Here is a 25,583-nt window from a genome sequence, read left to right as displayed (position 1 = left end):
CTACTTTCTTCAGTGGAATAAAGAAGAGGAGGACAGACTGTGTTTCCCTACCTCCTTTTTTTTGCATTTAATGCGGCAATAATCCACAGAAACTGTGTAACAGCATACAAAACATTCGTTTCTTTTCCTTTCATTCCAACCTGGGTCTTTTTTCCCCACCAGTTCTGTTAACTGGTTAACAAGAGGGAGAATCTGACATGACATTTGACATCTTTCAAGCCCCAGGGCCCAAACCTCATCAATTCATACAAAGCTCTTTTCAGGATAGCACTCTGCTTGCCTAATTCTCCAAAGAAGCAGCAGTAGAAAGGGAAACAATCATGACTCATATGAACCATGCCTAATTTTATGAACAAATGTTTGTCGTGCAACATTTTCTTCAGTAATCTCTCAGTTTTTCTTGTTCTCAAATAGTAAGACCAATAATCATGACACTGGAGCATTGTTAGCACATCTCTGACCACCTGCAAACACTGTTAGGCTGTGTGTTCCTACCATCCTCAATACTATCCCAAAGAAAATCATCTGAACTGAAAAGCTGACAAACACAATAAATGGTGGGAAATGGCTTGAAGCAAAAAATGAGTCAGTAATGAAGTACTAGCACTTTCTGTGACAACATACTCGGGCTACTGCTATTGTTTCCAGCAATACACACACACACACACCCGCCCCCAACTTTTAAGAGACAATAGCTATTATTCAAGTGACAAATACGTGTTATGATATCTAAGCTTTTGGTCCCAATCTTAACCCTCTGTTTCTGGTATTAGGTTTTATGTCACAACAACTTTAGAGGTGAACTGTGTACTATCTTAAGCAAGCATTTACGAGGGTTTAACAATGGTTAACTGATGGTTTAATAAGGGTTAACTGGTTTACTTAACCACCTGTGTGATCGAATTAGAAAAGAAACCCAGGTTTCTGACAGACAATTATATGCTTGCATGCATGCAGGGACAGTTGCCTACTGTCTTCAGTAGATGGCTGCATCGCTACAAGTGCATTTAACACTTGTCCTAAAAAATGGCAGTATGATTCTTTGTTTCCCTGCCTGTACAATAAGGACAAAAGCAGACTTAAAAAAAAAAAAAAAAAAAAAAAAAAGCCCTATGCATCATGTTACTATTTTAACTGTAATTTAAGTCCAGTTCAAATGAGGTAGTTAATCATTAGCTTGTTTTTTCCTCAGAAATTCTTTGTACTGCTTTCCACTCTAAAGAAGGTACAAATAAGGATTTTGAAAAAGATAGCTATTGAGAGATCAGAAGTCTGGAATCCATTCACATTTGGCTTTCAGTGGTACTGTACTTTGAGTGAATCACTGTACGAGTGCTATTTTGTTACCCACATAAATCCACCGGAATAAGAAGGCCAGTAAGTACAGAGATAGCATTATTCTACACTCCCACTGCAACCGAACAACAAAAAGAACACTGGCAGATAGCATTAGCTTTGGCCCTAGATCAAGAGACCTGGCATTTAAGAAAGCTAACAGACTGAATCTGATCTTTATTTTCACAGGGTTAGAGCAAGCTTGTGCACTAATCTAGGCCTGTTATAGATGTAAGAGGTAGCCAGATCCCTTTGCTGAATTTATGCAGGGGAAGAATTTCAAGTCAGTATAATAAACATCTCTCACCACCAGCTTAATAATTTACCTTGCTATATGTACCATGGTGGTACTGAAACAGAGTATTTATTAAAGCAAAACCAGTTTAATCTTAGGCTTTATCTTCCATCCAACACCTCCGAAGCATTTTATAAAAGAAAACACATAGACTGTCCAGGTGTATAAACTGAATCAAATTCTGTTCCCACAACAACATGCGAACTGGACTCAAATTCACTGGACTCGGTGTATTTGTAAGAGCAAAGCAGGTCATGGGGGACTATGTTTGCATTAAGCATAGGACTACATATCACAAGGTTGCTGCATTCCACAGTGTCTTACTGGCTCAGTCTGTGCCAGCTGCCTTATAATTGTACAAAACATCTTTCAAACTACCCCTACCTCCATATTTAAAACATAGTAATCATGCCTAATACAGTTATTAGGGGAAATAAACTGACAGCACTGAGAAAGCTCCCATCTGCCACTTTTAAATCCATGTTCACTGTTAGCTAAGAAAAACTTCAGAGGAAAGTAACATGCCAAAAGAACATTTTGGAATAATTTCTATACAAGCAATAGCTAGGCAAACAGTTCCTGGCCAGGACTTACGAGGGATGTGACAAAGGTCTATAAATATCTGTATCACTGACAGTGTCTAGAAATTGATTTGTTTGCTGTTTCTTCCAATAGACTAATTATCTCACATCATATTAAGCCACCAGAAGGAAGGTTTATAACAAGCAAGAAGCTAGTTTTTCTGTTCAGGGGATTGCTAAAGCTATGGAACTCCTTGCCAAAAGTTGGAGAGGCTAGACTATCACAAAGTTTCAAGGGCAGACTGGGTAAGTTCATGAAGAGAAATGTGCTTAAGATCAGTGAACATAAGGAAAATACATGCTTTTCAGAAAGGTCCTTCCTTCCTTACAGCCACTTGAAATTCAGGTGGTTGAAGCACAGGGACACTGCTAGGAAGAAACATCATAATGTTTGCCTGATCTTCTACTCCTCTCTAATCATGCTTTTGACTACTGTCGAATGGGACACTGGACTAGACAGAAACTTTTGGCTGCCCTGTACAGATACTCTTTACATTCTTATGTTATGTTCATTGCCCACTAGCAAAAAATAGCCTTGAATTTTGTTATGCATTCAGCCTTGTCGCTTACTGGGGGGACACGCTTTTAGTAAAGTATTCATATAGGATTGCCTATGTGTCTCTTTGTAATCTGTTGGAAACTGTTGGGAAAACAAAATCACCTTGTGATTAACTGGTACCATTTGAAAACCCTTCTGCCCTTCAGTCCTTTGTTCCACTTCAGATTCAAAGAAATACTTGACATTTTCTAGAATCTGCAGAAAATTTCAAGGCTTACAGAAAAGCTATTTCTAGAAGTATGTGTTCTTAAACTACTCTGCTTTTGATCTGCTTCCTATCTAGGAAGTATATACCACACACAAGATTTTATTTATTTATTTATTTATTTTAAGATGCAGAACGTATGAACTTTATTACTACAGGAAGAGGTACTTCATAAAAGCCACATGAAAAAAATCTGTCAGCCCCTTCTTTTCAGATTAGGTCTTGGTTTTGCCATTTTCATTTACATCTAGGCACTGGAATGAGAAGTGAGCTTTGAAAACATGCAGAATACACCAAAGATTTACTGTTTAGGTATTGCAGAAATTACAACCTAATCTCCTAGAGTATAATTTCAGAACACAGCTGCACATACTTGTGTCCCAAGGAATATTAATTCTCCATGGTTATGGTATTTGGAAGTCAGGAACGTGGACCTGGGATGCACAACTTCTCTGACTATTCCAATCTGCTCAGAGAGGCCACATGCTTTTGGCAGAAATCAACAAGCACCTATCTTAGCAAATAAGACCACAGTGAAATCTGTTTTAGCTACATTTGCCTTGGCAGATTAATCATGATCAAACATGCCAAAATCTTTCCTACAGGTTTGCATACTCTATGTTGGCATTTTCAAAATTAATACAGCTTTTAAGAGTAACAAAGAAATATAGAGCCTATCCCAACTACTCAACCATGTAGCATTTAGCGGCTCTTTGGCATGCCTAAACTCATACCCATCTGCTAGAAAAGCATTCTGGCCATTCAGCAAGGTGAAACCACGCAGGCAGATGGTGGTCAATGATAGGCTGTCAAATGCAAATAACTAGTTTCCAAAGAAATACCTCCTAATGGCAAACATCAACTAATTAGGCTGTATAAGCCATTCCAAAACCATCCTACCTATTCCTATCTGTTGGCAAGATAAAGACTTAAATCATATTTCTGGGCACTTTGCCCCAATATCTCCTTTTCTGCTTAGACATCCATTTGAAGCATTCTTCTTAGCATTAAGTTTATTAGCATTTTATTTAGCACCCAAATAATTGCATACAGTTGTTTAAAAACTGTCCTAGTTTCAGCTGGGATAGAGTTAACTGTCTTCCTAGTGGCTGGTACGGTGCTGTTTTGAGTTCAGTATGAGAAGAATGTTGACAACACTGATGTTTTCAGTTGTTGCTAAGTAGAGTTTAGACTATAGTCAAGGATTTTTCAGTTTCTCATGCCCAGCCAGCGAGAAAGCTGGAGGGGCACAAGAGGTTGGGAGGGGACACAGCCAGGACAGCTGACCCAAACTGGCCAAAGGGGTATTCCATATCATGGGATGCCCCATCTAGTATAGGAACTGGGGGCAGGGAATCACCGCTCAGGGACTAGCTGGGTGTTGGTTGGCGGGTGGTGAGCAATTGCCCTGCGCATCATTTGTACATTCCAATCCTTTTATTACTACTGTTGTCATTTTATTAGTGTTGTCATTATCATTATTAGTTTCTTCTTTTCTGTTCTATTAAACTGTTCTTATCTCAACCCACGAGTTTTACTTGTTCTTCCCGATTTTCTCCCCCATCCCACTGCGGGGGGGGGGGGAGTGGGTCAGTGGCTGCGTGGTGCTTAGTTGCTGGCTGGGGTTAAACCATGACAAAACCAAAACAACCAAACAAACAAAACTGGACGTTCACTTTTAAGAATGAGTTCCAGCACCAGGAAATTTACTTGAGTCAGGTATATCACTGAAAACCAGCAATTCTTAATTTACTGGGGAAAAAAAAATACTTACTCATTTTAAGACATATATTAAAGTTATATAGTAATAATATCAAGGCAGGGTCTACATTTATTTGTACATACATTTCTATGGAAGACAGTGGGCCGGATCTTCCAGCATCTCAAACACAAGTCATTACACAGATGATTTCTTCCATTTGACAACAGTAAAAAGAATAATCAAGTCCAACATCTGCCTGACATAGCACAAGTCACTGCCAAATAAGTCATATTAGCTGTATGCTTATCTGTGCTAATATTCATATTCTAAAGATTAAGAGCCAGAAATACAGAATGAATAACAAATAATTCTGCACATTCAAATCTTCAGCTTTGTCTTTTACAGGCAAGTGTTTTCAGGTATTGAAAGTCAGTATCTCTGACATAGCTTTTAGAGAGAAGAAAATACTGGCTTCTACCTTTGTGGAAAGGAAGGTCTCCTTGCTCCATCCCTGGAAACCAACACATCTGCTCTAAGATGAACTTAAGAGCTTGAGTTAAATTCATTTGACAGAATCAATTAAAAATGCATAATTATTAAATATGCTATTCTTTGGAATAATCATTATAGTGAAACAGAGATTAATGGAGAAATAGTGCACAAATATCTGAACATGCTCTGTCTTTTATCCAGTGTCTATTTTTATGACATTCTAAAAATTTTATGAAAATTCTATGAAGAAAATTTGGCCCCAAATGTCTAAACTTGCTGATTTTTACCAAAATACTTACCTTTGTCAGGATTTGCTGGATTTGTTTACTAGTTTTGTCCACAAAGTTTCAGTCAACATATTTACAATCTCTGTGATTTTGTAATATAACTGTTAACAGAACAAATTCACTCAAGCGCTAAATTTGTACATTTGCCCTTAGAACACATGGCTTTTGAATCATAGTGAAGGTTGTTTTGCTAAGCCTTTCTGGAAAACTTTGCCTTGGATACTAGTCCACAGGTTAAGTGAAAGGTAGTGTGCTGTCCTGGTTAAATCAACTCTGTAGCAAGAAAAAGGCAATCACACTACAATATAGAAGAAAGAAAAAATTATTTTCTGTCAATTGGAATACATTAAGGGAACCATAAAAATCATAGAACACAACTTGCAGCTCTAAAGCCTATAAATATGCCACTGAATTCACACGTTGCAAAGTCAAACAGAAATGAAATGCATAAGTCTGCACCAAAACTCTGTGTGCATAAAGCATTTAACAAAAGGAAACAAAAGGCTTGGGAAACTCCACAGAAGTAAATGTCTGTGGCACAGAAATGAAATCTTTCAGGGGTCTTCTATGCATATTGTGCTGAAAAACAAGTACCTACAAGTAGAATTTACAGCTGTGTTCAGTGATTAATCCTTTAAAGCTTCAGAAGAGGCAAGTTTAGGTGAACACCACTTCCAGTTCATTTCAAACCCAACCTCAAAAGGAAACCTTTGGTCTGCTGTTAGAAACATAGTGGGGAAAAACCAAACCATGATTTATCAGTCGTCTTTATTCTGGACTTCCTTAGCACACTGCCCAAGAACAACGTTAATTCCATTTCACTGACAAAGGAAAACATTCTACTGAAAGCAGAGGAATGAAAGTGGGTATCTTTACAATAGATTCAAAAAATAGGGTACACAGAATTTCCAGCTGCTGAACACAATGGATCTCACATAGATACACACACAGATCTGGTAATTTTTAATTTTTTTTTTTCCCCTGAAGTGAGCTTAAATCTTTCATCTAAAATTTTCTATTGAAGGAGAAAAAGAATACTTTTTTTTAAAGTCATTCTCTCTGATCCTTTTGGAAGTGCACTGCAGCTACAGTAAAGGATTCTTCCCTCCCACCTTATATGAGCAGAAGAGGAGCTTTAGAGAATTTCACCAGAGGTAGTGAAATCCTGGCATAATAAAATCAATTGAAATTAGCAGTACATTCATCTTTCTGTCATGAGCTCACTTGGGACAGTCACAATCTGCTTCCTGCATGCTTCCCAGTGCACACAGAGTTCCAGAATGATGGGAAGGCAAGGCACCAACAGCCCAAAACAACTTCCATTCACAGAAGGAAAGAAGCTGCCTTCATCAAGCAGCATTTCCACCACCTGCTCCCTGGAGACACCAGAAAACAAATTCTTTCTACTTAAGACAGCTACTATTAACACTACATTAATAACATACAAAAGGGTCTGGCTTGTGGATCTCATGTAACAAGCTAGTAAACTACAGGCTCCTAGAACACTGGCAAAAGAGGAATCTTAACAAGCACATGAGTAAAGTGTTACAATGAAATTTTAAGCTGGCATTATACATGCATTCTAGTATTTAAGATATATAGAACCTTTACTTGCATTGTAGAACTCAGTAGAACTTTTGGCTGGCAACATCCTCCAAATGTCACTAAGGTATTTAGAGCACCAATAGATGACAAAATACATCCTTCCTGAAATCCTGGATCTTAAGATTACATTGGGCAAGGATTTTTCTTTTCAATTAATTTGAAAAAGTCTAAAAGTAATCATCCTCACTGTCAATACTGAACAATTTCCATTTGTTTTATACCAAGCTCAGTACTGTAGGCGAAGTGTGAACATTCCAATTCACAATTGCAGATTTCAGTATTACTTGGTTTCCATTGTTTATTCTTATTGGACTTCATATATATTCACTGAGATTTCCATAATGATCCTCAAGTGCTTTTCATTTATGAAGATCCCTCTTCCCAAGAAATTGCATTGGTCACAAGCTAACAGTTAGCTCTCAGTTAGCTGGGAACAGAGCCCTCCAAAACTTTTCTGACTACCTAGCCTGTGTTTTTCTGTAATGTGCACATACACTTAGAAATATCCATTCTTTTTCTTGTTTGTGAAAGATGAATACTACTACGTAATAGTCATAAGCTTGCATAAAGAATATGAGCCCTCTGCCACACAACTGGGCATTTATTCTTGCACTTCTTAATCCACTGGTTCTCATGGAGTCTATTTCATGGCAACACTTTAGATCCCACACCCATGACTATGCAGTTTCCTTACTATCTTGCTGTAAAGCACTTTCTCACATGAATTTTTAAACATGTTAAGTAACTTACCACAACCAGATCTCTGTTAGCTACCATTTTGTTGACAAGAAAATATGGAACATCAGAAGCAAGACAAGATGCCACTCTATGATAATAACCTTTAAGAGGTCTTGAATATAGGAAATATCTACCTTAAGTACTTTCAAAAGTGTCCTTCCATTTATAAGAGAAAAAAATAAATTAAAAAAGCAAAATGTGTCCATGCTCAAAGTAGTATTATGTCTATGCTCAAAGTATTATTTAGACTTAGAAACACTGTAAAAAAGATAATAAAAAATATAAGATAAATATTTGCATTCCACTTACAAAGATGCTGTATCCTCTTTTATTCCTACGGATATCAGTTCCTACTAACTGTAACAGAAGCAGTAAGATTCATATATATATGTGACGAGCCCACTATTCAGAAAAACAGTACAGTGGATTCCAGTTCTATAAACACATTATTGAAAATGTTTATTGTATTCAGCATCAGAATTGTGACTGATGTCAATTTAAATAAAGGCAATGCCCAAAGACTAGAATTAGCAACTGGGTTTTGTGGGTGATCCATGTATCTCATCCAGTACATTCCTGATGCTTTCTACACAAACCTCTTCCTTCTGATGTTTCATACAGGCTTGCTTCCATATCTCTTCAAACCTTTCATCTGAAATGTCCACACCAATGTTGTGGAGGATTTGTGCAATCTACAAAATAAAGTAATTCATGTAATTCTGGTCAGCATTTTTGTTAAACTATATAGTCTGGCTTTTACATATACTAGCAATCTGTTTCCCAAAGAATATTTTCCTGCTCTTAAACAAAAACTACAGACCACATCCTGCATCCTTAACCAAAGAAGTTCCTATTTAAGTAAATCTGAATCTTATTGGGATGAAAGCTGTGGTGTACAAAATTGTCTTTAGTTAATAAAGTAATGTTGATGCAACATCAACATTGGAAAAATCAAACAGAGGAGATTCAGGGAAAAGTAAATGTTTTTTTAAAAGCCCTAAGTCAAGTCCTGTTTATCCATTATATTTGTATTGTTTGCAGTTATCAACATAAATCAGATTATATTATTGTCTGCATTTCACAGCAAGAATACTACATGCAAGATCTTCAATTGGTATAGGTAAGTGAGTGAAGTGACTAAAATGAAATGGTTCACATCAACTTTGGGTCTTGCTATAGTTTTACACCAAAGTAATTAAGCAGAATTTTTTTTTTTTTTCTGTATTTTATCTCTTGGATGCTTCCTGCTGTATGCTCATTACACTGACCTGTATTAGAGGAAGGTGGCTTCAGAAGAATATTAACATGATTTGTGTTTTTGTTAGTATTAGCAAACGTTTGGCTTTTTCAATTGTATTGTGTGTGTGTATATGTGCATTATATTTATGCTCTGGAGATTTTATGCATGCTTTGATAAAGTAAGAACTTTAACACAGTCAGATCAACCTTCCTTGTTATCTTTCTCTAAAACTGTCTTCTGTATAAATATAGGCCTGATCCACAGTACAGCAAATCTGCAGCTTCATCTTAGCCAATAAATCTATCACAGTTCATGCCAGCTGAAATTACAGGAGGAAAAAATGGACTAAATTTTGTTTCTTTAAGCACAGGTGTTGTTTCAGTTAAATCAATAATATTACTCATGAGGAAAACAAACCAGATTTGATCTAATGTCTTCAACAAGCTAGTGAAATTTAAAAGTTAAACTAAAAGCAATATTCCATTACAGGATACCGTTGCAGGGACAATAAAGGACTACATGCTCTTATAATTTGACTTCACCATATTAAAATACAACTCTGTCCTGGCTCATCAACAGCCATAAAATAATTGCTGACTAAACCACAGACTATCAAATGTGCAGACGGTGTTAAACTGACCCTTACCTTTTATCAACATGATCATGTTGAATATAAATTACACACTATTACTCAGTTACCTAACTTCTCTTCAGTAGACTAGGAGGAATTCCAGTGGAGAAAACACCAGATCCTAGAACTATTTTTTTTCTTTTGCAACATGAAGAGTCACCTTGGGAAACTGCTTTATAGTCAGAATTTGCATTCATTTCTACAGGCCTATACTAAAACTGGTAGTATTAAATGACTCTTGGCTTTCATATAATAATTTCATTAGCTATTGCATGTTTGAAAATATTAATGCTCCATATCAAAATAAATCAAAGACCTTCACTAAAATACTGAAACAGCCTATTTCATGAGTATAGGGTGATTTAACACTCAGAGGTGGTGCCATACTGAACTCTGTACAGCCTGTATAGTCTACAATGGAGTATGACATCTCAGGCCACATTACAACTTCAGAGAAGAGTTCTATCTAGTGCTTGACAGGTATAATGGGCTTCTCAATGAAGCATGAATTGTATTTACTGTTAGCTATATTCGGCATGCACAAATTTCCTGCTTCAGAGCTAGATTATAAAATGGGAAATGCTCATGTACACAACATTCTGACAAGCTGTTTCATGTATACGTATATAACATGTCACCACACCTTTTACATCCCCAGTCACTAACTAGCAACATTTTTTTCTGTAAAATATATACTCAAGTTCCAGATCCACTTTCAAAGTGACTGAATATAATGACTAGTAGAGACGGAGAGGTTGTCAAGGCTTCTTTTTTCATTTTAGATTGGAATTTCACATTTTGTTATGAACATCTTATAAATTGTATTTCAGGTAATGAAGTTATCTCTTGATATTTTTTTACTAGAAAATGCATACAAATGTTGAAGCAAAAGAGTACACAATACTGAAGAAGCAGCAAAGTTGGTTTAGTATTTATGTGGGAGGAAGTCTGGGCTGTGAGATAACAGTGGTAGCGGTCCCCAGAGATATCAGATAGAAAAATCACAGTGTCCTCAAGTAAGTCCCTACAGTATCACTTCCTATCTTTCTCTTCAGAAATATGAGATGGCACAGCATTCATGTGTGACTCCCTATATCCTCTTTCACTATACAAGTCCTTTGTAGATCTAAGCCTACGACCGTGATGCAGCAGAGCACTTAAAAAGTATATTCAAGCAGTTTACTGAATCTGCCATTAGCAAACCCTGCAAGTTGGTTTGAGGAGGGACACCTTGGGTAAAATTTTCCACTGAACATCCAACCCTGAGTGATAGAAACTAGTTTTATACAGCTGTAAAAATCTTCTTGTGGGTCTTTTTAAGACACCTACTCACAGAATAACTTAGGTTAGAAGAGATCTCTGGAGATTATCCATCCAACCACATAATCAAAGCAGGGCTAACTTTACCACTAAAAAACGTTGCTTGGGACCTTGGTCAGAAATTTGAGTATGTGCAAGGATGGAAATTTCACAACTGTTTTTGCTCTTCTCACATTGCAAAAATGAGTCATAGACTCTTAAGCCCTAGATTAATTACCAACCCTCGTTTGACACAGCATTTAAGCATGTGAGTACCTGATGTACTTCCTTATATTACTTATTGAAGTTGGATCTCAATAAAATTAGTATCTGCCACCTTTATGAATAATTTTGAATGAAGAGTACATATTTTTCAGATAATTGGATAGAAAGATGGTAATGTTGCAACAACAAATTTTACAACCTGTTTATTTGATAATATGACTTTCCACTCCCACATGACTAGGGGTCCGTTTATCTTGGAAGAATATTCTGAAGAAATGTACTATACCTCTGCCTTTGGTCTTGTTTTAGAAAAGTCTCTTTCATACACTCCCTTTTGACTGTAGACAGAAGGGAATAATAATGCATAAGCATTGGCCTCATCACCATAATTAGTTCTGTCACTTAGGCGGCGAATTTGAGGAGCAGGAATATCTGAACGAATAGTTGGAACACCGCACACTGGATAACCTGTGGAAATCAATCAACAGGCAGCATGGAAAAGCCTGTACGTAAAGATAGTGCCAGGGAGGATAACACATTTTGTATGAAATAAGAACAAATTTGATACCTCATCTCACACAGGTTCAATAACAAGTTACATAATGCTCTTCCTCATCTCTTTTTTCATATTTTTAGAATTCCTAGCTTCAGCTACATCGTGAAACGTGACAACAGGAAATCTTCCAGTAATATTCTAGTATGTATCCAGTAATTCTAGCTGAAAACATCTCTAGGTGATTCCAAGAAAACATTGTTCTCCTAAAATTACTAGCATAATTTCTCAAAGACATCTAGATTAACTTCCACATTTTGAACGGATTAACCATGCCAAACATCCAAGCCATGCCAATTTCCAAGCAAAATTCCTAAACAAACTTAGTTTAGATAAATTACTTCACTATTGTACATTAGTAGAACCTGCAGCAATACTTTTTAAACTTGTTCCTGATTTTGTCTTGTTTCACTTTCTCAGAAGTCAGAAAGTACAGTCCACTGTACTTACAGGCTGTTGGGAGACCACCTACTACAGCATTATACTGAGAAGAAGTTGTTTGATAATTTGCAAATACATGCTCTGCTGATCTTGTAAGTGTCTTTGGTGCCTTTTCTGAGCTTCCCAGTTCTTTTAACACAAGATCTTCCTGCTTCAGCAGTGGCTTATTATTTATCTTTCTGTCTTCCGTCAGAACAGGAGCATCTAGTTTTTTCCCTATAAACAAAAGTTATGGTACAGCCAGGATTTATTATCTGCACATTACAGACGAAGAGGTAAAAACCATTGTTTGAATCCTAAAATCCTAACTGAAAAACTATGAAGTAGGTGACATAATTAATCTGCATTTCTGATGATTCTAAGAGATTTTTTACTTCCTCCTGATTTATGGGACATTCTCAACATGCGACACGGAACTCCAGGATTCCGAAATACATTTGTATCTGAGGCTCTGCTGGTGGTAGGCAAGGACTAAATGCACTTCCCAAATCCCACCCTTCTAAAGGAGCACCCAGTCTACAACAGCAATCTCCTTTCAATAGCTGTTGTAAGAACAAGATCATCTCCACAATTTCCCAGTATTAAGTCATCTACCTTTTGAAATTATTTTTTCTTCAAACTCTTTAATAGCCATTTTGTTTTTCCAGTTCAGAAAGTTTGCAAACTCCAGATAATTAATCAGACCATCTTTATCCAAATCACAATAGTCAAATAAGGAATCCAGAAGTTCTTCATCTAGATGCACATTAAGCTGAAAACAGGACTTTCGTAGGTCAACCTTGTCTATCATTCCATCACCATTCTATTATAAATAAAATAAAACAGTTGTTATAACAGCCATTATAAAAAGGCTCCACCAAAAGGAACACATACACATACATGGTTTTATCTCTCTCTCTCTCTCTCTCTCTCTCCCTCACCAGGCACACCATTTCAGAAGAGTAACATTACCGAGTACAAAAAGAAACCCTGAGTAATTTAAAAATTAAAAATCTGCATATTAAAGTGTCAATAAATAATTTTCAACTTAAATAATACAGTGATTTGAGAGTGAAAGAGTGCAACAGGGTATTGTGACAAGATAACAATCTAATCATAAATGTTGAGGCAAAGCCAAGACTTCTTTTGAAAGTCAGGCATCAATCATTCTGTACACATTACAATTAATGTTATATATGAAATATCAATTTTTATTTTTTTTTCCAGAGAGAAAAAAAGGAAAGATCTGAAATTCTGATGCTTGGTGACCCAGTCAAAAAGTACAGCTTGGAAGAAAATATGAACATAAACCCTTCAACCATTTTTCTTTTAAGGAGAAATACCAAATTTGGAAGAGCAAAAAATGGTAGGATTACTCCTGCTCACATATCCCTTGCTCGCTGTTAACTTGGATATGCCAAATACTGTTGTGAAAGGCTCCAAATAGTGTTGTGTTTAATGCCATAGCATATCACAGTAGATCAAACATCCAATAACTATGAAGTTACCTTCTCTTTACAATCTTCACCTATATTTGCTTTGCTATGCTTATGTTTCTTCATGTCTGTATCTCCATAGCACAGGAGTGCTAATGTCACACATTCCTTTACATTTATACTTTTTCAAAGCACTAACCTTATCATAATGCCTGAATGTTTCTACTAACACGTCAAAATTCTCATAGTTAGCTTTCTTCAAACTTTGCCGAACTGCAGTCAAGACAGCTCTCTCTCTGTCTTTGCCACGGAGGAATTCACATGGAACCCGACAGCGAAGAAGATCACCAACTCATATAAAAATAAACACTTCTCAATTAGTTGCACATATACAAAAAACAGACTCTTTTTTTTTTTTTTAAATGGCTTACAGTCTTAAGGAAAAGGAGAATTTCAGTTTCAAGATGCTGATTTTCAGCACTGCTGAACATCTGATACAGCCAATGCATTAAAAGATCAAATGGTCCCTATGATGATTTCTCTACTCACATGCAGTTAATATCAATAATTTTGAAACTTCTTAATATGGCTTCACAAATCCACCCACTGCTTCCAAAAGCTTCTGATAGCAGTAAGAGTTACTCGATGTCCAGATAGTTGAGAACAAAAGAACATATATTATTAATCTATCACTTCCAGTCTGTCATATTTCAGGATACTTACAAGACCCAATGGGAAAGTCAGTGTAATATTTCAGATAATTATATACCATTGATTTCTAGGATGACAGTGTACTATTTTTGTGTTACTCTTCCCATTTTCTAGGTATCCTAACTTTATTAATATTTTTGAACAGTTTGGCACACTGAGCTACAGTCTTCCAAGTCCCCAAGACTCCAAGGTCACTATTTCTAAAGTGCAATAACTTCATTCAGACTCCAATAACAAATAGAAGTAGCTCACCTAATCCCCTTCTAACAGCAACGTACATGCATTACTTTCTACTTATTAATAATGAATTTTTTTGTTCAATTCCTTCTGCTGTTCCTTATAGGACAAGCATACCTCCACATTTGAAATATTTAACTTCATTACACTACATAGTAAAGCATGTATAAAAGCTTATGCAGAATTTGAACAAGCCTTCTCTGGTCTTGACTAATTAAATAACTTTGAGCCACTTACATTTTTTGCTGCCTAACTATTCACTGTATTCCCTAGTTATTAAACATAATGTTAAAACACCATCAATCCCAACATTGACTGTTTGAGTTGATTAAATTTCAAAATTTTGTCATAAAGAAAATTAATAATTTTTTATTTTCATTGTTTTCTGTCTTCCTGCTACCTTCAAAAACTTATTCTTATTTATTGCTTGTTAATTTTACTCTTTTTGTAGAAGTGCTGGAAAAATCACTGAAAGACACATAATTGATTTAAATAGCCATTTTAACTTTGTCACTTAGATGTCAGTATGAGTTTTCTGCCATTTCCCATCTTGTTTACATTTAGATACAGAGGCTTTAAAAATCAACAAAAACCAAAACAATATGATAAACAAAAAACTAAAGTTTCTTGATTTCTGGCATTCATTTTTTTTCCCACTAGCAACTTCAATTCTTCTCAAATATCCCCTCCAAAAATTTACTGTCACCATCAAATTTTTGTACCTTGCCTCTAAGATTTTAGGAGAATTATACGCTATACAACCAACAGTAACTACTTCAGCATAGTTTTATCAACAAGGTAAGATTTTATTCTGCCCCTGAACTTACCATATTCATCTGGACGGAGTAACTTTCCAAATGTATGGCCTGGGGGAACATTCATTGTTTCTGCTATACTGTCAATAAGCATATTTCTTTGTTAATTGTCAAATAGTTTATTAATACCCAAAATAAACTCCATGCCATTACTAAAAAAGTGCTCATCTGTTATATAATGAGGGATGATACACATAGTTCACCTGAAATTTGTTTATCAGTACTTTGCTTCAAGTTGCCATTCCAGAAAAGCATCCCTTTATATACGTGTTTAGAACATTTGCTGTTTGTAATATAACACAACCAAATGTAAACATTAACTTTTTGAACATTTATACTCATTAAAAGGAAAAATATTCTATGCTAAAGTTGGGGTTTTTTCTAAGACAATGACAGAAATGAGTGAGAAAAGCCCTTATAACATACTAGTCAAATAATAGGAAAGTTTAGGACAAACCAGATCTCCAACTGAAATGACGTCTCCAAATAAACTATTTTTGGCTAAAGTGGAAAAATTGAATCACACCTCTGCTTTTTCACATGCAATTTTGTGTCTACCAAAACCAGCAACCAATCTGGAAAACTGGGCCCAGTTTTATTTCCCAGAAAATTAAGATGTTGTTGGTAATACTAAAGAACTGGCTTTTTACTTTTTAATTTGAAAAAGATGTAATGTTCATTTTATCTCTATGTTACGTTATTAAACTGTTACATGAATCAGAAATATCCATCAAAATTGAAAACAGAACGAGTGCTTTGTTCTAACATACAAAGCAAACAAACAAAAAAATCCCACACAGAGATGGAAGCACTATAATCTAAAAATTACTATGAGTATTTTTCTTTTATTATTTTCATATTACACATAGGATGTGGATGGTGTAAAATTCACTAAATAAAATTAGGTTAGCTTGCACTTGTCCTGTAATATTAGTGCTGGGTTTGAGTTTGCACTGCAACCCATGCTCCCTGACCATACTGCCTCATGTTGTTTATGCTCCAGGTCTACTTCACAGTAAGCTAGGGCACAGTGAAGGGGAGAGGAGAAACTGGTTTACGTTTGTGTTCACTCCTTACAGGTACCATGGGCATAATTCTCCATAGTCACTTAAGCCTGTGATCCTGAACTTAAAATTAAATTTTGCTACCAAAGTCAGTAATGTTTGTGAGTCTTCAGACACAATTTTGAAGAAATCTAGAGCATCTGCAAAGACAGTCTTTGTATACGTTCAGGAACCCCAGATTTTAGCACTGCTGTATCCTGACAACACTGTACCTTAGGGCTACTGTAGCCCTTCATAAGAACTGTTTTGTAAAATTAAAAAGCTGTTCCAGATCACCTGAGGTTTATGAAGCAATGAAATTATTTGACTGAGATTGATACATGCTGCTAGGTAATAACACAATTTAGTTCCATGTCCTTTTCCAAAGAAGTAATAAAGTAAGAATACAGGTGATGAAACAAAGATGACCAAAAATAGTGTCAGAGTAAGAAAAACGGTGACATCCCCAAATAATAGGCGAGACATTTCAGTTCTTTCAAACCTTCCTAACCACAAAAGACCAGGGGGGAACATGACACGGACACGCAGAATGTTACAATGTGCTTGTAATTTCCTTGATGCAAATTGATTAACTCAGATATAGATCATTTAAAGAGTAAGACTTAACTTTACCACATAGACACAGTACAGTCCTCATTAGTAACTTGTGTACTTATCAGCCTAATTAGGGCAAGTAGAAAGTCCCTTTTTGTGAGTGCTGCAGTGAAAGCATTGAGTGCACAGTTATAATATTTACCTGAGACAGAAAAGATATTGGAGACTTGGTAAATGTGAGTGCATCTTGTTCTTGGAAGGTATCTTTGCTTACTTACGGATCAAGAACTTTTCCAAGCTGAGGTTGAAATTTTTCCTTGAAATCCTCACTTTGTTTTGATACAATTTTTGCCGCTCTCTTCCTACAAATTATGAAAATAACTCTGTATTGGGTCTGGCTGAGATGGAGTTAATACTCCCCATAGCAGCCCTCACAGCACTGTGTTCTGCATCAGTAGCTAGAAAGGTGTTGATAGCACACCAGTGTTTTGGCTACTGCTGAGCAGTGCTGGCACAGCAACAAGGCTGTCTCTCCAACATTTTTGCCCTCCCCTCAATGGCAGGCTGGGGCAGGGCAAGATCTTGGGAGGGGACATAACCAGGACAGCTGATCTAAACTAACCAAACAGATATTCCATACCATATGACGTCAGCTCAGATATAAAAGCTAAGTGAAGGGAGATGGAAGGGGGGGGGCATTTTGTCTTCCAGAGTAACCACTACGCGTATTGAAGCCCTGCTTCCCGAGAAGCGGCTAGACATCGCCTGCTGATGGGAAGTAGCGAATAACATCATTTGTTTTTTCTTTGCTTTCGTGTGTGACCTTTGCTATCACTTTATTAAACTGTCCTTATCTTGACCCACGAGCCTTTTGTTATATTTTCTCTCCCCCGTCCAGCTGAGGAGGGGGAGTGATAGAGCAGCTTTGGTGGGCACCTGGCATCCAAGCAGGGTCAACCCACCACAAACTCACACATATTTGTTTAACAATATTCAACAAATTTTCAATATTATTAAAAAATATTATATGTTAGAAGGAAAGAGCAACTCCTCTGCAAGACAAACACAAATTTGGTAATTGAAAAATCTTGCTATTTAAAATCAAAAGTGTCTTTACGTAATGCTTAAAGACACGCCAAGTGCTGTTATACTATGGTAGAACTGTTTTGGGTAAGCTATTCTGAAAATTACTCTCTGCATTTTCTATTCACTTAAATATAGCTAAGGATGGGATTGCAAGATGTAAAATTGTCTTCAAATATGAAGACTTACTCTTCTTGAGAACTCACACCATTAATTAACTAGTTAAGTCACTGCAACTTACAATTGCAGATCATAGAGCCAATTTAAGGATTTGGATACACTTCGCCCATCTTTAAAGTGAGGGGTTTCTATTCCATAAACAAAAGACTTGCTGAAGTTTGGCGAGTCATACTTCCTATTTATTGCTTCCCCTGTGGAAAAAGTAAGGATTTCAACCTGTTTAAAACACCTCAGGAAGAAAAATGTACTCAGTATCTTCATTCTTAAGACAAAACAATGAAGAAACAAAAGCAAATAACTTGTTAACAATTCTGTTAAATTAAAGATAACTGATTTGCATTCCCCATGTTTATTAAGTAGTTAGGAATAATCTCATTGTCAAAAGTGAAGATAAAAGGCAAAATGAAAACCAAAAACTGCTTCAGTAGTAAAATAGTTGGATGTCCTTTTGTCTGACTAAAGACTAGTCCAACAGAATTAATGAAAAAATACCAGATCACCTAAGTAGTGAGGGTCATGCAAACAAATCACTTTACAATGTTTGTACCTGAGCAGTGTTGTGTACCATTTAATTTACTATTTGTTAAAAAAAAAAAAAAAAAATGCTAAAAGGAAAAAAATGTTTTTGAGGTGCTGTACTTTCAGATATATTCTTGCCATGTTGACTTCAGTGGAAATTTTGCCACTGACTTCACTGTAAACAAGATATTACCCTACTTTTTCAAGAATCTATTAATCCAGTCTTGCCTATAAAATGAGGTTTCGCATACAAGAATATCTCATAAGTACTCTATGTAAGTGAGCTGCAAGCTCACTTTTCTTGTCACAGAAAAAAAAAGTCATTCCTTTTCTTCAAGCTCTTTTCAATCATCTTTTGAAAATAATGGCAATTAGAACTTTCAAAAAATATTATTCACTGCATGCTTTCCAATAAGGGCTTCCTCTGGCTGTATGGCAACATGGAATTTTTATGTTATTGTTCAAAACTGGGGCACATAGTTTACTTTTTTTTTGCTATCTGTCTGGTTTTGGATTGGCCTTTCCATGATCCTGTGGACAGAAGTTACAAAGGAGACAGAAACAGATAATGAATAATTCCATTAAAACACCTAAGAAAGGTGAGGAAATAAAATTACAAGTTTGGCCAATTTGTACTAGTAGTACTTGTAATAGAATTTCTCAGTGAGAGAACACAGTGCTGTAATTTCACTTCTACGTAACTATCTCCATATAAAATTTACATTATTACAACTGAAATATCTGTACTGCAGTTTCTTATATGTTTGGCGTGCACCTACAAAACTGTCAGTTCTAGCCCAATAAGCAATTTTATTATAATACTAATCTTATAGAGCAGCAATATAAGTCTCTCAGCCTAAGTCAAAATGATGGAACTGGGAAAAATACAAGTGGCTGCAAAAGTAATACATGTATTGCATTTCAGAGTGCTATTTGCATATCAGTCACTCTGTTCCTGTGCAGACCTATGAGATAAAGGGTAACCATCCCCAAGCAGACCACTTCACACAAGTACAGTCCCCAGAGGCTAAAGCAGTGGAGGCACAGTCCACTGGAAGGGCAGAGACAGAGGCTGTGGGACAGACTCACAGGCAGGATGCTGTAGGCTGAGGAACCTGCATTCCAGAGAGCCACTCAGCAGCCTGAAATTCTTTATAACCAGAACTTGATGCTGAGCTCCCCCATCAGAAGGTCTAGCTGCCCTGAAATTCTGTTTGGATTCTGATAAAAAAGAGGAACCAGAGGTGAAACTAATGGAATGGGCTGGGTTCACAGTCTGTGGCTCTAAGCCTGAGATTGTTCTCAGTAGCACAGACAATGTCAAACGCAATAAGCAACCAGAGCATCTATCAGTTTCTAGTTTCCTGGAAATACTTTGCTTTTCAAATAGCACCCAAAAGAAATCAGGCTTCCAACTCCTTCATTAAGTTCTTACACTAATACACGCACCATGAAATGATCTACTGTTCTAGAAACAGGTCATGGCCTCTCAGTTGCATATAAGTATTTTCTTTCACATCATTACTTTTAAAAAGAATTTGTATTAATATAGTATTAAAAAGTAATAGTTTATATCTCAAAAATAGTATACAATATGTGTTGAAGACACGAAGAGGAACAATTACCTTTATTTATATTAGAACTTTTTATGCAGATTAGTATCAGTCTTTGAACTTACCCACGTAATAATCACTGTGTGACACAATGTACAGATCATGTCCTTCTCTGGCTTCTTTATCCACTTCCTCAAAAGTTTTTGGTGGATTTATAAGCTCTCCAGCTGATATATCTAGAAAGTAAGGAATAAATATATCGTTGGGGGAGGTAGTGGCAATGGGTGTTTTGTTTGGTTTAATTTTTCTTAATTTTAAACAATATCTTCTTAGAAAAGATGCTAATACTGTGGAAGAATGATGCTTCTTACCACATTTCTAGTCAATCTATAGGATCTTACGGCAAAATGACACGGGACTAGGGGAGAAAAAAAAAAAAAAAAAAATCACAGAAACTGAGATGAAGATAGATAACTGTTGCAAAAGAGTTATATGGTCAACACATGCATGATTTGCTCCAATCTATGGAGGAAAGATTCACAGGTCAAGGTAGTATCTTGTATTAGACCTATTAGAATAGTTGGGAAAAAGAAGGTAAGTTGTCAGCTACCTAAACAGTTCTCTGGGGAAATCTGCAAAGACAGATCTGGAACAGAGCCAAAAGCCCTACTAGTTACCAAATGTCCTCAGTTCTTGTTTCTTCATCATAACTGAAAAATACTAGTACATTTTTATGCCTTTCAATAACTGCTATAACTTTTCTATTAAGCTGGAATTGTTGGAAGCACAGAGTATGTGCTAGACACTAAATTGCAGATTACCTTGTACTTAGAAGAAATATGATTTAATGCTAAATTTTCCTACCTTGGATGACTTTTGTTCCAAATGTAGTATTAATTATATCCAAGCCCTTAGGCAACATAGAAGACTGATCATGTGATCTGCCCAAGGATGCTTGACGATTACTAAAGTAGATTGCTTCTTTTTTGTCTTGTATTTTTTGTTGAAAACTAGTTTTAGGAAGTGGATTTATCAATGAAGCTGCCTAAAGACATCACAAACAACACAAGAGGCAGGAAAACCACCAAAATTTATTAATTCACATCACTATGGCTACCCCCTCACACACAGACACAAAAACAAAAGTTTGATCATAAGTGTTCTAATGAGATCTTATATGATGTATTTTGAGACCACTAATAATCAATGCTATGCTAAACCTCCAGCTAAATAAAATACATATTGTGAAATAAAATACATACTGTGAGACAGAACTTTGTATTTTTATGCGAGTTTTTCCACTTGTTAATTTACAAAATTTCAGACTGCAGCCTTTCTGTTCTTACTGTATATTAGAAACTGTAGTCAAATTATAATATGACCAAAAAACTTGAGTGTGAAAATTATTATAGTTATAACATCTTTGGAACGAAGTCTCCTGGTGCTTATGATTAAAAACATCTACTGACTAGCAGTTAAGACTATCTGTTCTCCAAACAGCTACTCCCAATTCTGCTGATGCAGAATTTAAAGATAATGTTTCAAGATATACACTAATATTGCACCCTAAACTGACATACCAACAGAAATTACTTCAGCAGGTTTTTCAAAGCTTAGCACTAGGTTGGACAAAATTTTTTTCTCACTGTACACACTGTGCTTGGGTCAATAGAAGTTACTTGTAAAATTAGGTCAACTTCAAGGGAAAAAAAAATCTCAAAAAGAAAGTTTCAAAAATGTCAAAACAGGGTATTTTGATATTCACAAATAATTTGATTTTTCAGGCTACCCATGAAAGTAATGGGGACTCTAGAGAGGGTTTATTATTAGACTCTTGTGAAATGTTATATTAAAAAAATACTGAAAAACGTAGTAGCAAATACAATTGATCCAAACCCATGCTTAGCGAACTCATTAAGATTCCAACTCTTCCTCAAGTTAATATTTAATTAATAAAGCAAAGTGAAACAGTCTTCAACAGACAGTACAGGCTAAACAAATCAATCCATTCAATGTAAAACTTTGGAGGAGGGACACCAAAAACCTGATTTCTTTTTCATGTTGGATAAGCCTATGCCCTGGTTTCAGCTGGGATAGAATTAACTGTCTTCCTAGTAGCTGGTATGGTGCTATGTTTTGGGTTCAGTATGCAAAGAATTTTGATAACACTGATGTTTTCAGTTGTTGCTAAGTAGTGTTTAGACTAAAGTCAAGGATTTTTTCAGCTTCTCATGCCCAGCCAGCGAGAAAGCTGGAGGGGCACAAGAAGTTGGCACAGGACACAGCCAGGGCACCCGCCCCAAACTGGCCAAAGGGGTATTCCATACCATGGGACGTCCCATCTAGTATAGGAACTGGGAAGTGGGGGCAGGGAATCACCACTCAGGGACTAGCTGGGTGTTGGTTGGCTGGTGGTGAGCAATTGCCCTGCGCATCATTTGTACATTCCAATCCTTTTATTACTACTGTTGTCATTTTATTAGTGTTGTCATTATCATTATTAGTTTCTTCTTTTCTGTTCTATTAAACCGTTCTTATCTCAACCCACGAGTTTTACTTCTTTTCCCGATTTTCTCCCCCATCCCACTGCGGGGGGGTGGTGGAGTGGGTCAGTGGCTGCGTGGTGCTTAGTTGCTGGCTGGGGTTAAACCATGACAGCCTAACAGATGTCCTACTCAACATCCTCTAATATCAGGACTTATATGTTCCAACCTTAAGACTTATTTTTGAGACCTGAACTCCTCTTTGCCTCAACTTCTTCATTTGTAAAACTGAAAATGATTAATTTACAAGCCCAGCTGATGAAATGCATCATAAAAGCATATTTTACTAACTGTTATTTTTAGAGAATGTAACAATAATTATGTGATAAAATCACCAATGATTAGTTGTTTAATTACAGATTACAAAAATAATTTCTGAAGAATACAGACAAAATAGTCTGTCATATCCAAACCATCACTTTTTAGCTAACAAAACCTGTTTCAACCCAGAGATAAGAAAGAATACATAATAATTACATTGAACTAAGCACGTTCTCAGATAGCAGTTCTCTTGCTAAGAGCTCAGCAGGTTTAACCTCTGTAATCAGTAAAGAAAGCAGCAAAATTTGTGGGTAGGAGACTGTTCATTAACTTAAATGTTGACATGAAATGAGTAATTCAGCAGTCATTGCAAAAGTTAAGTCACTGATAAGATAAAAGTCACTGGATTTCAAATGTTTTCCTATTTCAACCATGATAATTAAATCCTATGAATTGATCTCAGAATCCAGATAATCCGTGGTAAAATGCTGCAGTGTAAATAACCCAGCTATGTACCTTTATCTCTGACTATGAAGAAATCAGTTGCTCTTATTAAGGACATTCTTAAGCAGTCCATTCTTAAACAAAAGTAAACAAGTCACATTCTTACACTGAGTGAAGAACGTGACTCTATGCCATGTGTCAAGTGAGCTGCAATATCAGGATCATCTGCTCTGCCGTAGAATATTCTTTCAACACCAGGAGCTGGATTTGTTGTATTTCGAAACTTTCGCACACTAGTTGGAGTAATGGGCTATATATAAAGCAAAGCAAAAACAATTTTACACCAGATATTTGCAAAATATTAAGGGAAAGAAAATGCACTGCAGCCATTTCAGTGTGATTCCACAGAGATAAGAACAAAATATGAGGATGTTTTAGGCCTGTAACCCATACGTATGCTCCTGCAGATGCTGATATTCTGAACATAAGGTCAACACAGCCCAGCCTAATTTTGCTAAACCAGCAGGAGAAGTAATGAGAGAGTTGCTAAGTTTCAACTGTCTGGTTCCATCTTGAAGATGGATAACAGCTTCTTCACATACAGTTCATGAAATGTAGATGTTATATTTATCAACTTCAAAAACTTTTAACCTGATTCACAACAATTCCACCACCAATGAAGCAATTTCAGAAATTATTTTAACCACAGTTTTGGTTATTTTTAATTACCCATTTAAAGGGAGAGTTGCTATTTAAGGGATCCGTTTGTGTCTCAGTATCCTCTGACTCTTCAGGGGCATGGGGAAGGGCCAGTGGGAAGCACAATTCTGAGGGGCATCCTTGATAAAGAAAAAGGATCTCCATCAGAAGTAATAGTAATTCCTAATAATAATCACTATAGTTGTATTACCAGAGAAAAACTGTCTAAAACAATTCTACTTAGTCCCATCTAAGCAAACATGGTGAATTTTGTAAAACATGCATGGTGAAAAAGAACTGCCAGAGGCATTTTACAATCCTACCAGCAATTCTCTCTGATCCCAAGTAACAGAAACGAACATTGGGAAAAAACCAGCAGTTTCTAAAGAGAAGGGATGTAGAATACGAGACCAAGATTTCACTGACTTTTTTTTTTTTTTTTTTTTTTTTAGGGCTTGTCTCAAAGCACAAGCGCTAATGGGAAAGCATTACAAAAGTTTCACAAAGAGCATGTGAAAAACCAACTCACCCTGGGTAAAACCTCAGTGAGGCAACTCGCAGCCGTATCGCCAGTGGGATGCAACTTTCCAGCCTACACAATACAACCAAAAAGTAAGGCATAACCAAACCCACTGTACTCATAAGCACAATAAGCCAAACTGGGATCTACCACCCTGCACGAGATGTTGTCTTATTGTCTTCGTTCTGATAAAAGGGGGGAAAAAAGCAGCCACACACATTTTGGGGGGAGAGAGGGGGGACCGAAGCGAAATGTGCCTGCCTGCCCCACACGTTGCCCCTCCTCCAGCCTCTTCCCCCAGCCCACGGCCAGACCCCGGCCCCAGAAACGCGCAGAAAGCGGGCGGGCGGCTCCGCGGCCACGGTGGAACCCCTTCGGCGAAGGCACTCACGGCCGACAGCTCAGGAAACTTGTCGGTGAACCTCCCCTCATAGACGGGCCGCAGCATCCCCGCCATGGCGGCATGGGGCCGCGGCGGCCGTTTACCCCACTGGCCTGGTAACGGCGGCGGGCGGCGCCACCGCGCCCCCTGGAGGCAGCGACGGCAGCGCTCGTGCGGGGCGGGCGGCGCGGCCGCCCTCACACCCCGCCCGCCATCGCCCTCACACCCCGCCCGCCGTCGCCCTCACACCCCGCCCGCCGTCGCCCTCACACCCCCTGGAGAAAGCCAGGAAACAAAATGCGCTCAGGCTATTTCATGTCCATCATGATCTGAGAAAATAATTAAGGTCCAACTGCAGAGGTAGTATGTTTCCTAGACCAATCACTAAAGTTCTTCAAAATCCACCAGCTTTCAGACAGGTGGGTTGAGTTTTCT

At 37.0% G+C, this 25,583-nt stretch overlaps 1 protein-coding gene across 1 annotated transcript; it reads right to left on the bottom strand.

Moving 5' to 3' along the window:
* Positions 1-8,326: 8,326 nt before the first annotated feature.
* On the bottom strand, positions 8,327-25,223 carry EFHB (EF-hand domain family member B). Its single transcript, XM_049798905.1, has 13 exons — positions 25,158-25,223; positions 24,776-24,838; positions 23,714-23,857; positions 21,164-21,344; positions 20,425-20,535; positions 18,289-18,418; positions 17,243-17,326; positions 15,379-15,446; positions 13,803-13,954; positions 12,783-12,990; positions 12,198-12,404; positions 11,481-11,662; positions 8,327-8,491 (listed from the first exon to the last, which is right to left on the bottom strand). The coding sequence occupies exons 1-13, from the start codon at positions 25,221-25,223 to the stop codon at positions 8,327-8,329; spliced, it is 1,761 nt and encodes a 586-aa protein (XP_049654862.1).
* Between the last annotated feature and the right edge of the window lie 360 nt (positions 25,224-25,583).

The sequence above is a fragment of the Accipiter gentilis genome, chromosome 4 (assembly GCF_929443795.1).
Source record: "Accipiter gentilis chromosome 4, bAccGen1.1, whole genome shotgun sequence".
Taxonomy (NCBI): Eukaryota; Metazoa; Chordata; class Aves; order Accipitriformes; family Accipitridae; genus Astur; species Astur gentilis.
This window is presented reverse-complemented; position numbering and strand designations above follow the sequence as displayed.